Raw genomic sequence first — 14,991 nt, 5'->3', positions numbered from 1 at the left:
AACCAACTAATAATGCAAGGAAAATATTATTTTATGAGTTTATTTTCAGTTTCCAGGTGTATAGAAGAGACAAATATAGATTATGTGAATCAAACAAATCTAGATTATCTGAAACAAACAAAAAATAACATTTTGGAGGAAGCATCTTAAATTATTTACTTAAGAAGAGGGAAATAGGACTGATGCACTAGTACAGCAGGTAGGGCATATTGCCTTTGAACTTAATTGAGTTTGAGCCTAAGCTTCCTAGATGGTTCCCTGAGCACTGCCAGGAGTACTTCCTGAGTGCAGAGCCAGGAGTAACCCGGAGTATTGCCCAGTGTGGCTCAAAAATTAAAACTAAAAAAGTAAAAGTAGGAGAATGTTGTTGCGAAACAATTTGCAAAGTTGTTACTTTAAAAGTTTAAAATTTTATTTGAAATCATAATACCAGGGTTTGTCAAGTAGTTTACAATACAGTTGTCTTAGGGTTTAAATAGTCCAGCATCGAGGCCAGAGTGGTAGCACAGTGGTAGGGTGATTGCTTTGCATGCGGCTGACCCATGAGGGATGCAAGTTTGATCCCCTAGAATCCCATATAATCCCCGAAGCCAGGAGTAATTTCTGAGCGCAGAGCCAAAAGCAATCCCTGAGAGCCTCTGGGTGTGCCCCCCTCCCGCCCCAAATTTCAGCATTAATCCCAAAAGCACTGACTAAGGATCTATGGGGCAGTTTGGTGCTAGTTAAGCCTTCTGTGTTTTCTTTAGGGTAAATGAACATGGTGGTCTTCTACGAAACCTTCCCATCAGATTTTCTGTGTTTCTACTGGGTTGATTGTACTTTGGAATTTGGAAGTGTTGTCTTGCTGTTGATGTAGCTGTATGGGGCATATAGCTATAAAGTTGAAAGGATTTGGTGGCTGGCAGTTTGATGACAGTGTTGAGTGTGGCTGTGGGCTGATGTGCTATCAAGTATAAAGGGGACTATGCTCCTCCGCCATCTGAAAAGGCCTCAGGGTTGTCAACCTGGACCAGTTTATCTGGGAAACTTTAATAGGATCATATTCTATTTGAGACTAGTTGTAGAGATGGGCCATTGCTCTGCCAGCAAGATAATGGGTGTGGATAGTGGTTGCTGGCTTTTCTAGTGATGGGGGAAAAAGAGAGAGAGACACAGAGACAGAGATAGAGATACACACAGAAAGACATAGAGACACAGAGACACAGAGATACAGGGAGAGAGACAGAGAGAGATGGTATCTGTTTTCCCCCATTGCAAGAGTTTTCAGCCCATAGATTGGAAAGACTCAGTTGCTCATCATTCTTTTTTTTTTATTTTTTTAAACTTTATTTATCAGCACCACGTTCTAACCAACTGAGCTAACCGGCCAGCCTATACTTTATTTATTGATTAATTGATTGATTGGTTGTTGGGCCACACCCAGCGGTGCTCAAGAGTTACTCCTGGCTTTGCACTCAGAAATCGGCCCTGGCAGGCTGGGGACCATATGGGTGCTGTGAATCGAACTGGGTCCCTTCTGGGTTGGTCACAAGCAAGGCAAATGCCCTACTGCTGTGCTATCACTTCGGCCCCTCACCATTCTTTTCAACACTAGTATTAGACCTGGCCTATTGCTGTGTTGGAGAGTAGCAGGAATGACTTTGGGCTGCTGTGCCTTTAGGCAGAAAGAGGAATCATTTTAAGAAGGCCCCAGAGTTGTAAGCCTGGTCCAGTCTAATCAGGGAAGATTTAGTAGCATCACTTTTTTTTTTTACAAGAATCTAAACATAGAGTTTATTCTTGAGAAGTAAATATTACAGTGTGAAACACTCTTTTCAGGGAACTCTTTACTTCTTTGTTTCTTAAGGAAAAGATCAGTGAGTTCAGCATGGGGGAACCAATATTAGTTAGTATCTGCACTATAGCATCAAGCAAGGGGTTGGGTGTGGACTGCAGATAAATGATGATTACGGGCCCAACATAACAGAGGACAGCAGCAAGGTGGGCACTGCAAGTGGAAAAGGCTTTCTTCCTGCCCTCTGCAGAGCGGATTCTCAAAATGGCAATCCCTATGCGCATGTAGGAGAGACAAATAGTGCACCAAAACAGCAAAGCCAGAAAGCCAACAGCTGTGGAACCCACTGTCTGGGCCAGTGAGGTGTCATCAGAGGCAAGAGGCAAGACAGCAGGGATGTCACAGAAGAAGAAATCCACCTGATTTGGGCCACAATAGGTCAGACTAAAAGTGAAGGAGGTTACAGTGGAAGCATGAACACAGCCCAGTGTCCAGGCTGCTATGACCAGACCCACACAGACTCCGGGTCTCATGATGAGTGAATACCTCAGGGGGTAACAGATGGCCACAAAGCGATCATAGGACATCACAGAATAGAGACAGGCTTCAGAAGAGCCCAGTAAGTGGTAGAAGAAGAGCTGAGTGGCACAGCCCGTGTAAGAAATGGCCCGGCTCTGGCCAGAGAGATAGAACAGCATCTTGGGGCAGGTTACAGCTGGTAATACTATGTCGTAAATGGCCAGGAGCCCTAAGAAGAAGTACATGGGGGTGTGAAGGACAGAGGAGGAAACGATTGCTGTCAAAATGAGCAAGTTTCCAAGTAGGGAAAAGACATAAATGGCCAAGAAGAGGAGAAAGAGCACCATCTCCACTCCCTGGGTCTGTGGAATTCCCAGCAGGATGAACTCAGTCAGCTCCGTGTGGTTCCTCATGTCTCCGCAGGGTTGGCTGGGTAGAGGCAGGACTCAGAAAAGCCTGGAGGTGGAAACTGAACACCGACAAACACAGCCATACATTGATTACTTATATTGCGGATCTTGGTTCTAACAAAGAATTAGAAATTATTTGTAAAGTCATTTCTGGCTAGTAAAGCACATTCATGCCTTCATGTATCATGTTATTCTATTTTTCATGAGTGTGAATCCAGGAGCCAATGAATTGCAGCACTTTGATTCACTGGAGTCAAGAGTATAAAGATCTGAATTCTGAGCATCATCTAATGAACATCTAATAGCAGTGATGCCACAGTGTCCTATGTAGGACACCCTGGATGCCAGGTCCTCCTTGTTTGCTTTGAGCATTTCTCCCTGATATTTCATGTCAGATGGAGTCCAGCCTTCAGGTTTGATTTGTCCTGATTTGTTTATACTCAATCTTTCCTCTTTCCATCACTCCCTTCGTCTCCAATCTCTAAACCCCTCTCCTTTCCTTTTATCTCCCTTGTCCCTTCTCTTCCTTCCCCCCAAGACTTGTGGATCACTAATGTGATCCAATGCTAGTTCCCAACGACGTAATATTTGAGGGCTCCTGGGCCACACCAAACAATGTGTGTGTATTCTGATACACTCAGAATGTGGTGCTGGAAATTGAGTCTGGGTGAACCATGTGCCCTAACCCCCCTATATTATCTCCTAGCTCCTGGATATATTTTTATTGTGAATATTTTTTTATCAAATCTCATTGCTTATTATAAACAAAATAATAGTGGTATAATTATATATTAACCATGATAAAATTGTTCATAGATTAATTTGTATTACAAAGGTGGTGGGTTTTTAGTGAATTTATGTTACTTAAGTTCAAATGTAGATACCGGATTTTAATCTTTGTCAAAACCTTGTCATTTTTTGCTTCATTATTGCTAATTAAGTACTCATGTATAGTTTTGTTTTCTTATATTAATAATTTGTTTTTAGTTTTTTGCACAATACTCAGCTGTGCTTAGAGAGCACTCCTGGCAGGATTCTGGGATACTTTTAAAATTATTGAAAATTTGAAAAGTAACACCCAATAAAGAAAATTCTGAAGGAATTTAGTTGTGTTTTATTTGAGGAGGGTGGGATTGTTTTCTTTGTTTTTGGGCCACATATGACTGAGCGCAAGAATCACTATTGGGGGACAATATGGGATGCTGGGGGTCGATCCTGGGTGGTTTGCATGCAAGACAAATGCTCTACCTGCTTATACTACCATTCTGGCCAGGAATGAAATTTGTTTCTATTCGAATATGAGTTCACTTTAAAAAAAAAAACAGCCCACTGAAATCTGCGATTGAAACTCTAGTATTACTAAGTACGCTTGTATAGCTTAAAATCAAACCCTGATGAGGTTATTGAATGAACAAAAAGTTTAAAATGTACTTACTATAGGGACATTTTATTATGTTCCATGAAGATACATGTATATAGTGTGGCAACCTTGTTCCTAGTATTTATGAAATTTTTCAGAGTGGATGTTTAAATTTTAGAATGCTCTAAAACAATGCCAATCTTTAAATCATTTTAATCCCTTATTATTAATGTCCCCTTAAAACCAGATAATTTGAAAAAATTGGGGGTGGGGGGGGAGTTCATGTCAAATGAAGGATGTTAATTGTTGTTTGCAATGCAGAACTTTCTTACTGAAGAGGAAAGTTTAGATGGGATCTTGCCCTTATACATTTTTAAATTACTGTTAAGTGGTGATTTTCAGTGATTTTCACTGAAACAAAAATTAAAAGGAAGGAATAGTGAATTAATGAAGGAGAATAGACTCCTCCAAAGAACAGAAAGTCACATTAACAAAAAGTGATGCAACAACAACAAAAAAGATGTGAAGCCTGTTTTAGTAGCATAATAGTAATTCAAACAGCTATAGGTTTTTGGTTGAGATCATGCATTTGAGTTCCTAAGAGGAGATAGAATTGCTTCCTCAGAACTTTGATTCATTCACTTTATAAGTATTGTCATAAGTTCTCAAATGACTACAGAGATTCTGTTTCCTATCTTAATTTTTAGAATCTTGTGGTCTATTTGGGGTTTTACTGAAGTACAGCTAGAATTTATCTTTCTTTTTGAGGGGCCCATATCTGGCAGTGCTCAGAGATTACTCCTGGCTCTGTGCACAAAAATCACTCCAGGCAGGCTTGGGAGATAATGCTTGGGATCGAAACACTGTTAGCTGCGTGTGAAGCAAATACCCTACCCACTGTGCTATCACTCTGGCCCAGGGAATTAATCTTTCTTAGGGGCCTCCTTTAGGCAGTGTGGGGGCTCATCCTGCCTGAAGTTAGCATGTGCTGAGGGAGCAGCATGGCCTGAGGAACCCAAGGTATGCATTAGCTTCTCTTCTCTTAAGCCTCCTTGAGAGCCTCTCATACTGTTACACACAGGGATCTGAAGAATGTGGGATGGTGTTAAAGAAAGAAAAGAGTTTGAGGATTTTAGATTGAGTTTTATTTATTTATTTATTTATTTATTTTTGTGCCATGCCTAGCAGTGCTTAGGGATTACTCCTGACTCTGTGCTCAGACATCACTTCAGGCGGAGATCAGAGCTCAGAATGAACTTGGGTCAGCTGCATGCAAGGCAAGCTTTCTATCTGATGTACTACCTCTTGAGTGTCACAGATTGGACTTGTGTCTATGCTTTTGCTTTCTAGTTTTGTTTTCCTTTATTTTATTTCTTCTGTCTATAAAATAGGAATCAATTTTTTTAGATATTGGCTAGATTTGACAAAAATCTGACTAGCTTAACAAGAATGTAGGTAGTGCTGCATCCTTCCCAGTCTAGGATAGCTTTAGAAAATATTCTGAAGAATCCTGGCCATCTCTTATGGGTTATTTGTTGATCTAATAAAACACATAATGGAGGAAGCAGAACCACAGAAGGTTTCTCACATTTTCCATGCCAGTATCTCACCCTTTAACTGACTCAAAACAAAATAAAATACACATCCTGCTGGGGGAAACATCAGTCACATTTATGTTGTTTCTGCTGCTGTGGGCACATTCTTCTCCTTTATATAAGAATGAATGCAATGAGATATTTATTGAAAGTAGATCATGAAAAGTGCATTTTAGGATAGATCTTTTTAACTTGTCTAAATTTTTTCCCTACTTACTTCAGTTTTCATGCAACAGTGATGCATAAAAACATTCTATATACTAATTCATTCATACAATATTTGGTGTAGTCTCATGCCAAAGAACTTGGAGTGAGTACAGTAGTGCAGTAGGTAGAATAGTACAGTAGGTAGAATATTTGACTTTCACACAGCCGTCCTGGGTTCAATCCCTGGTCCCCTATATGGTCTCCTAAACCTACCAGAAGTAATTTCTGATTAAAGATCCAAGAGTAATCCCTGAAAATCCCTGAATGTAGTTCAAATAAAACTAAAATGTGGAGAACAGTTACCTGTAAGGAGATGATTGTCAGTAACTTAAGCCTGGTGGGGTTAAGAAAAGATAGAGTAGAACTGGAAGCCAATCATAAATCATACATTTTTGGGAAAAAAAAAACTATAAGAGCTGTTCCAAAAGAAGAAAACCAATCTTTAGGAACTTTGAAGAAACCTGAAACATGTCTTTCTGTCTCTTTGCATCATAAAAATAATTTTCTTTATGAATAAAAGTAAACTTTCTGCATGGCATAAATAGAGGCAACTAATTGTAAGTGTGATGGAACTAGAGCCTGAAATATGCAGGGCAGGTGATCTATCAGTGAGCCTCACTTTAACTCCAAAGGAAAATTGTGCTAACAACTCTAAGGTGCTTATCAACCCAAAGTAATGCTGCATTAATAATTAAAAAGCAAAGTATAGACGAACAGATATATGAAGTTGTTTGATATAGTGAAAAGAGCAAAGACCTCTTTTTCCATTGCTCCACTGCATAAAAAAAGAAGCATCTCTTATAGGCAAGTTCTCCAATCTTCTGTGAAGGCAGGACTCTAGAGTGAAGGGCAAAACAAACAGTAAGAAATAGAGCAATGCTAGGAGCACTTACATGGTCCACAGAATCATGACTGTCACAGGAAGGAAAACCAGTGTTTTTCTCCTTTGAGCTTCAGATTTTTTTATGGAGTTGTGGGTTTCTCTTTCTTATTCCTTTGGGGATCTTGGATTTTGGTTTGGGATTCAGAACTACAGGCTCCAAATGCCTTCGATTTCAATCCAGTGACCCAGAGAGAGGAAGCTAATAGTCTGATATCTGTTCTCTCTCCTGGGTGATTTGCTCAGAATTAGGCAAAAATATTTCCTTCTGATCTTTGCAGGATTTTAATGATCTTATCATCTCTCTAGAGCTTAATCCACTTGTATCCCAAGACACTTTGGAGGATAGGGAAAAATTAAATGCTGGCAGATGAGAGAGTTTAGGAAGGAAGAATAGTGCACTTTTTGCACTGTACTTAGAAAAATCAGCAGATTAATTGGGACTCCCTGAGTTGTGAAACCCCCTTACAGACTTGTTTGGTCCTAGGAACAAATAACATCACCTCATTTTGTTACTTGCACTCCTCAGGGACTGAATCTGCTCTGTCATTTTTGAGCTTGGAAACATTTTTCTTTTCTCTTAATATTCTTGAAGAAATTGCAACATCATTGATAAAGGACATCTTGGAGATGAGAGGGTTTCTGATGTGCAATATATAAGCTCTGATTACTTGTCCTTAAGCATTTCAGTTTCCTCTGAATTAATATTGTAATTTATAAAGTGATTTATAGTCATATTTCATAGGGATAATTTTTACAAATTTTATCCTATGATTTTTAAATTATTTTTGAAGTGGAGGGACTACACACTTCTCATAATACTAATTTTTTATTGCAGTATTCCTTCCCTTTTCCCCTTACCATCATAGTCATCACAATGGTAAAATGAGTGTTCATTGTTTTTGTGCTTTTGGACCAATTTGACTGATTATAGCTAAGCGACTAGTAATTATAGAAAGAATACTGATAGTACTGAAATGAGAAAAATATATGTATTTCAGAATATTTTCCTGGTAGTATCCCATTGTGTGTGAAATCTAATCAAAATGCTTTTCCTACATATCCAGATTCAACCTCATAAATTCACTAATATGAAAATAAATTACAACCTAGTCTAATTGTGGCAGATGTTTTACCAATATAATGTTGAGTTTCTTTTCCTTGCATTCTCATCAATGCTGGTTGTTTCTCATCTTTTGGATATATGCCCTTCTCACTGATGCAAGATGATAAGCATTGTCATTTTTATTTGGATTTCCTGATGACAAGTGCTGCTGATGATAAAACTCCTTAAATAGTGGAAGTTATTAAGAAAAAATATATGAGGAGAATTGTATTTCCTGAACTTAAATCATTCTATGAGAATAATATAATGTGCATGAGTCAATGTAGACTCAGACCAATGGAAAAGAATTGAGAGCTGAGAGAAAAACCCTCAGCTCTATGGATAGTTAATCTGCAACAAAGGAGCTTTATAATTTTAGCACAGTTAACCTGTGATAAAAACATGGCAAGACTGAACAAATGGTTCTGGAACTACTGGAGAACCATTGACAAACAATAAAATTAGAACCATATTTCATACCACACTAAGGGGTTAATTCAAAGTGGACATAAGATCTTGAACTAGGGGCCAGCGAGATGGTATAGTGTGTCAAGTATTTGCCTTGCACACAAACAAATCATGTTCAATCCTGAGTACCTCAGATGGTTATGTGAGTCTTACCAGGAGTCATCCCCGAGTGCAGAGCCAGAAGTGAGTCCTTACCAATGCCAAGTAATATAGCCCTGATGTATGCATTCTCTGTCCATCCCCCAAAAGGGCTGAAGTGTAGACCATGATATGTTAAGTTCATCGAAGAAAAAATTAGGATTTGAACTCATAGGTACCTCTCATTTTATTAAATGGACCAAAATAACAAATGCCAACAGATGAACCAACATCCAATTAAAAATGTTTTGTGTGGCCAAACAAACTTAAAAATAAAAAGATAGTGCTGGTTAGGCATATATTAGTACACAATATAACAGATAAAGGGCCGACTTGTAAGATATATTAAACAGCCACAAAGCTCAAGACACACAAAAAAGTCCCTGAATATCTCATATTATTTGTGGCAGGAGATAAATGGACATGTCCTCAGTGAAGACACATGATAGCATATGAAGAAATGGTCATTACCAGTAGGGAAGTGAAACTCAAAACAACCACGAGATACTTCACACCAGTGAGAATGGCAGTTACAAGAAAATGAACCATTAAAAACAAAGAGCCTTCTTTGATTGTTGGTAAAGTTATTTGGAAAGTAGAATGAAAATTTGTTTAAATTTCATCCTGGCATCCACACCCTAACTGCATAAACATTAATTTGATAAGATGAATGTATGCTCTTAATACAATATTCAGGGTATGGAAACAAACCACATGTTTAATTATACATTAACAGATCAAAAATTTGTGATTATATATCCATAGTAGAATACTACGCATCTGTAAGAAAAGTCAAGTTTGAGTTTTCTGTAATTTGGGTTGTTACTGGAAGGTACCATAGTGAGAGAAGCAGTCAGAAAGAGGACAAATATTGCATGATGTCACTCCTCAGTGGTGTTAGCAAGAGATTGAAGAAAGGAATGTATGTATGTATCAAATGATGACAAACTCTTGAAATGAAAAACTCAAATAATTAATCAGTGAAGGATAAAAAGGGGAGTTTAGGAAGAGAATTAAAGGCAATGGGAGAGGGCCTTGGACACTGTAATGGTTGTCAAGTGCAGTACATTATAACCTAAATGATGATATTACTAAAACCATTTACCTGAATAATAACAAGAAGAAATAAAAGAGAAAATTGTAATCTCTTTCCTAACCATACTTTATAGATGATTATAAACAACCCAGCTTATTCACAAACATGATAATGGCATTGTGATGAAATGCTTTATTTTCATACATAAAAAAGTGAATTTTTCTGAAACTAAATATATAGCACTTGTTTATTCTACCACTGTCTCCTACTATTTCTTTCACAGTTACATTTAGGAAATAGGTACACAAATGTAACAGAATTAGAATTTTAATAGATAAAAGATTATTCACCAGTTCTCATGGAGTATAGAAAATAAAATATATTTTTTTCTTAATCAATATTTTAAAAAAGAAACTTTGAAGGAGGCATTTTTAGTTATTTCATAATTTACGTAAGAAGAGGAACCAGGAGGATAATGTTAGGAGACAATACATTTCTAAAGTCTAGTTCAAATCCCATAATTTATTCTTGAGATGTATGTACTATTTTGTGAAACACTCTTCTCAGGGAGCTTTTTACTTCTTTGTTTCTTAAGGAAAAGATCAATGAGTTCAGCATGGGAGAGACAATATTAGTAAATATTTGCACGATGGCATCCACCAAGTGGTTGGGTGTGGGCTGCAAATAGATGATGATCACAGGAGCGAGGTAACAGAGGACAGCAGCGAGGTGGGCGCTGCAGGTGGAAAAGGCTTTCTTCCTGCCTTCTGTTGAGCGGATTCTCAAAATGGCAATTCCAATGCATATGTAGGAAATACAAATAATGAACCAAAATAGTAGAGCCAAAAAGCTAACAGCTGTAAAACTCATTATTTGGACCAGCGAGGTATCATCACATGCCAAGGGCAAGACAGCAGGGATGTCACAGAAGAAGTAATCCACCTGATTCGGGCCACAGTAGGTCAGTCTAAAAGTGAAAGCAGTTAGGATGGAAGCATGAACACAGCCCAGTGTCCAGGCTGCTATGACCAAACCCGCACAGACTTCAGATCTCATGATGAGTGAATACCTCAAGGGGTAACAGATGGCCACAAAGCGATCATAGGACATCACAGAATAGAGGCAGCCTTCAGTACACCCCAGTAAATGATAGAAGAAGAGCTGGGTGGCACAGCCCTGGTAAGAAATGGCTCGGCTCTGGCCAGAGAGATAGAACAGCATTTTAGGGCAGGTTACAGCTGGTAAAACTATGTCAAATATGGCCAGTAGACCTAAAAAAAAGTACATGGGTGTGTGAAGAGCAGAGGAGGAAACAATTGCTGTCAGGATAAGTAAATTTCCAATCAAGGCAAAGAGGTAAATGAACAGGAAAAGGAGAAAGAGCACCATTTCCACTCCCTGGGCCTGCGGGATTCCCAGCAGGATGAACTCAGTCAGCTCTGTGTGGTTCCTCATGTTCCTGCAGGACTGGGTTGGGTAGAGACAAAATTTGTGAGAGCACGAATATGGCAGCTGGTTCGAGACAGGCACAGAATGATAACATGAGCCATTCTTATCACTCTTCTGGGTTCAGGCATCAAACATTAAAATTCCAAAGTCACTCATGAGTCAGTAATGCAAATCTGTGCCTTCATGTCTCAGGTGATCCTATTCTTTTACAAGTGTGGCCCCTGAACTTAATGACACACGACACACCTGTAATCTGTCTACTGCATGAATTAAGATAGTAAAGATATGGATAATTTAGTGAACACCCATTACATTTGGTACCAGTGTTTCTTAAAATGAGTAACCTGGTATCTGTGATCCTAGTTTCTTTGAGAACATTTATATATGACTGCATGTGGGTTATGTTGCTGATACCCTTTATATCCCCACCAATAGGCTTGGACATCCATATCTCTGATTATATATTTGGTTTTTGGGTCACACCCAGCACTGCTCAGGAGTTACTCCTTGCTCTACACTCAGAAATTGCTCCTGGCAGGCTCGGGGGACCATATGGGCTGCTGGGATTCGAACCACTGTCCTTCTGCATGCCAGGCAAATGCCCTACCTCCATGCTATCTCTCCAGCCCCCTCTGAAGATATTGATTGAAGAGATGGCAATGCTCCTTAAGATTTGGGTCATATATTTTTGGTTAAGTTGGATACATTTCTTACTCTGAACCTACTTATTAATAGTATCTTTAATAAAATTAGAATTGGATATTATCCCAAATTTAATGATTTACCAGTTAAATGATGTGTATACTTTTATTGAATTTATGCAATAGACATTTAGACTAATTGTTACTCCAATTATGGTTTTTGTTTTCTCTAATATTTTGTGATTTTTAAAAAATTGATTCGTCTATCACGCTGAGTGAAATTAGTCAGAGGGAGAGACACAGAATAGTCTCATTCATCTATGGGTTTTAAGAAACATTAAAGATATTGAAATAATTCCCAGAGTTGAGGACCCAAAGGAGTGACTCACGATATGAAGCTCACCACAAAGAGTGATGAGTGCAGTTAGAGAAATAACTATGCTGAAAACTATCATAACAATGTCAAAGAGTGAGGGATGTAGAAAACCTGTCTCTAATACAGGAGGGGGTAGGGTGGGGGAGGGAATAGATGGGGGTATTGATGATGGGAAGATTACATGGGTGAAGGAGGTGTTCTTATTATGACTGAAACCCAACTACAATTATGTTTATAATCACAATGTTTAAATAAATAAATAAATTATGTAATTAAAAATAAATGATTGATTCTAATATGAAAATTATTGTAGATCTGCAATATTATATTGTACATGGATGATATATCATTGACTATAGGCATTCTGCTTTAGCATGTCTTGAATTTAATAGATTAATTAGTGACCTTATAACTTTGATTAGCAGCACTCATTCCTTCTTACATTTCTTAGCATATGTCATTAATATCTTATGAATTTGAAATTGTTCAATTAAAAGAAGTCAGCCTAAAATGAATGTCAGAGAAATTGAAAGTACTTTGGACAAAGTGGTCAGTCTCCAATGCTTAAATTTTTTGTTTGTTTTATTTTTGTTTGTTTTTTTGGGCCACACCCAATGATGCTCAGGGGTTACTCCTGGCTCAGCACTCAGAAATCGATCTTGGTAGTCTTGCGGGACCATGTAGGATGCCAAGGATAAAACCAGATTGGTTGAGGATTGGCTGGCTGTGTGCAAGACCTATGCCCTACCACTATGCTATTTCTCCAGCACCCTAATGCTTGACTTTAAGGTATACAGTGAATTTTCTGTACTCATTTCTTCTCTTTTTTTCTTCCTTTTCTCCCTTTTCTCCTTTGACCTTTCCCTTCATTCTATTGACCAAGTGCTCTTTTGCCAAGCTTCACTGGGACTGTCACCTCCTTTTCTTTTCTTCATTTTTTGATGAAGTTTTATATTAAATCACTGTGACAAACAGTGACAAAGTTATTCATGATTGAGTTTCAGTCATACAATGTCCAACACTCTTCACCAGTTTACATTTCCCCATCAATGTCCCGTTTCCCTCCACCCTCTACTGTCTTGCCTCTAGGGAAAGCATTTCTCTCTCTTTTTTCTTTCTCTCTCTCTTCCTTCCTTCCTTCCTTCCTTCCTTCCTTCCTTCCTTCCTTCCTTCCTTCCTTCCTTCTTCCTTCCTTCCTTCCTTCCTTCCTTCCTTCCTTCCTTCCTTCCTTCCTTCCTTCCTTTCTTTCTTTCTTTCTTTCTTTCTTTCTTTCTTTCTTTCTTTCTTTCTTTCTTTCTTTCTTTCTTTCTTTCTTTCTTTCTTTCTTTCTTTCTTTCTTTCTTCTTTCTTTCTTTCTTTCTTTCTTTCTTTCTTTCTTTCTTTCTTTCTTTCTTTCTTTCTTTCTTTCTTTCTTTCTTTCTTTCTTTCTTTCTTTCTTTCTTTCTTTCTTTCTTTCTTTCTTTCTTTCTTTCGTCTTTATCTTTTTCTCTCACACACTCTCTCTTCCTTTTAGACACAGTAAACTACATATTGTTAGTGAAGGAGTATCATGCATCTCACTTTACCTCTTTTCAGCACCCAATTCTTGTCCAAAGGGTTCATTTTCCACTATCATGATTATAGTAGTCCCTTCTCGGCCCGAACTGCCTTCCTGTAGCTCTTTGTGGCAAGCTTCCTACCATGGACAGGTCTTTCAGGCCCTTGTCTCTATTGTCTTTTTGCTTAATTTTTCTCAGTTCCAGCACCACCATTGGGCAGGCTCTGTTCAGTGAATGAATCTAAAAAAAAAATTAGAATGAAGAGAAATATAAACACTGAAGAATAGAGCGATGCTCTAAGCACTTACAATGTCCATAGGTTCATGACTGGCTCAAGGCAGGCACAGATGCATTTTGCATCCTTTGCTCTTGAGTTGCTCTGTGGTGCTGTGGAGCTCTCAGCCCCAGTCTCCAAGGGGCTGTTGGCTTTGAATTATGAACTATGGAGCCCAAGTGACTCCTATTTCAATCTAATTGCTAGAGAGAGGCTGCTGATCATCTGATGGCTGTTCTCTGCTCAGTGTTAGAAGTGAAAAATCTCTCCTCCTGTTCTCAGAATTTTAATGATCTCATAGTCTCCCTGGAGTATTATTCATGGTTGATCCCAAGACATAGGGAGCAGGATGTTTTGGAGTTTAGGGAATAGTTCAATGTTGGCAAATGAGAGAGATTGGGGGTGGGAAAATAGTGCACAGTACTCAGGAGAATCCATAAAGGATTGGAGATTGGGGCTCTCTGAAGTGATCACCCCAACCCTACATCTGGCCTGTTTTCTGTTCAGGGACATATTTCACTCTGGTTTATATTTCTTGTATATCCATGTATTGTTCTATTTATCTGCCATTTGCCATTTGTTGCCTTCAAACTCTCCTTACAACTAACTATGTGTACTTAAGAAACTATAGCATTACTTGAAGTGCTCACTTTGGAATGAGAAGTTCTGTTGTAAACTTTAAATTGTTATTCATTAGTTCTATATCCTGAAACATTTCCTTGGTTTTCTCTAAATTAATATGGTAATTTGTAAATCAAATTGCAATAGTATTTCACAGATAAACTTGAATACTGAATTAGATATTGTTTATCAACTTCCAGACATTTTTCATTATTAAGTGATATTGGAAGCATTACATTTCTTGCCATTGTAAATGCATTTCAGTAATCCTTACTTTCTAAAATCCATCCCAATTTTTAAACAATTATATATTTTTGTTTTTGTATTTTTCATCTATTCGGGTGTTCATTTTTTATTTAAATGCTCATAATTAAAAAAGGGAAAGTCATATTGCTGAATAGGAAAAAAATATATTTGAAACTCAGAAACCTTTTTTTTTAATTTCTTTAAACACCTTAATTACATACATGATTGTGTTTGGGTTTCAGACATGTAAAGAACACCACCCATCACCAGTGCAACATTCCCATCACCAATGTCCCAAATCTCCCTTCGCCCCACCCGACCCCGCCTGTACTCTAGACAGGCTTTCCATTTTCC

The 14,991-nt window shown here is 38.2% G+C and overlaps 3 protein-coding genes across 3 annotated transcripts in view; all 3 read right to left on the bottom strand.

Annotated features, from left to right (window-relative positions):
* The window catches only part of LOC126015454 (NADH dehydrogenase [ubiquinone] 1 alpha subcomplex subunit 6), a 566,806-nt gene that overhangs the window by 90,748 nt on the left and 461,067 nt on the right, over positions 1–14,991 (bottom strand). The window lies entirely within an intron of this gene.
* On the bottom strand, positions 1,774–2,706 carry LOC126015438 (olfactory receptor 148-like). The gene has a single exon (XM_049777963.1). It carries the CDS (start codon positions 2,704–2,706, stop codon positions 1,774–1,776), a length of 933 nt encoding a protein of 310 aa, XP_049633920.1.
* Positions 10,015–10,947, bottom strand: LOC126015437 (olfactory receptor 148-like). Its single transcript, XM_049777961.1, has one exon. The coding sequence runs from the start codon at positions 10,945–10,947 to the stop codon at positions 10,015–10,017; it is 933 nt and encodes a 310-aa protein (XP_049633918.1).

Source organism: Suncus etruscus, chromosome 8 (assembly GCF_024139225.1).
Source record: "Suncus etruscus isolate mSunEtr1 chromosome 8, mSunEtr1.pri.cur, whole genome shotgun sequence".
In the NCBI taxonomy this organism is placed as follows: Eukaryota; Metazoa; Chordata; class Mammalia; order Eulipotyphla; family Soricidae; genus Suncus; species Suncus etruscus.
This window is presented reverse-complemented; position numbering and strand designations above follow the sequence as displayed.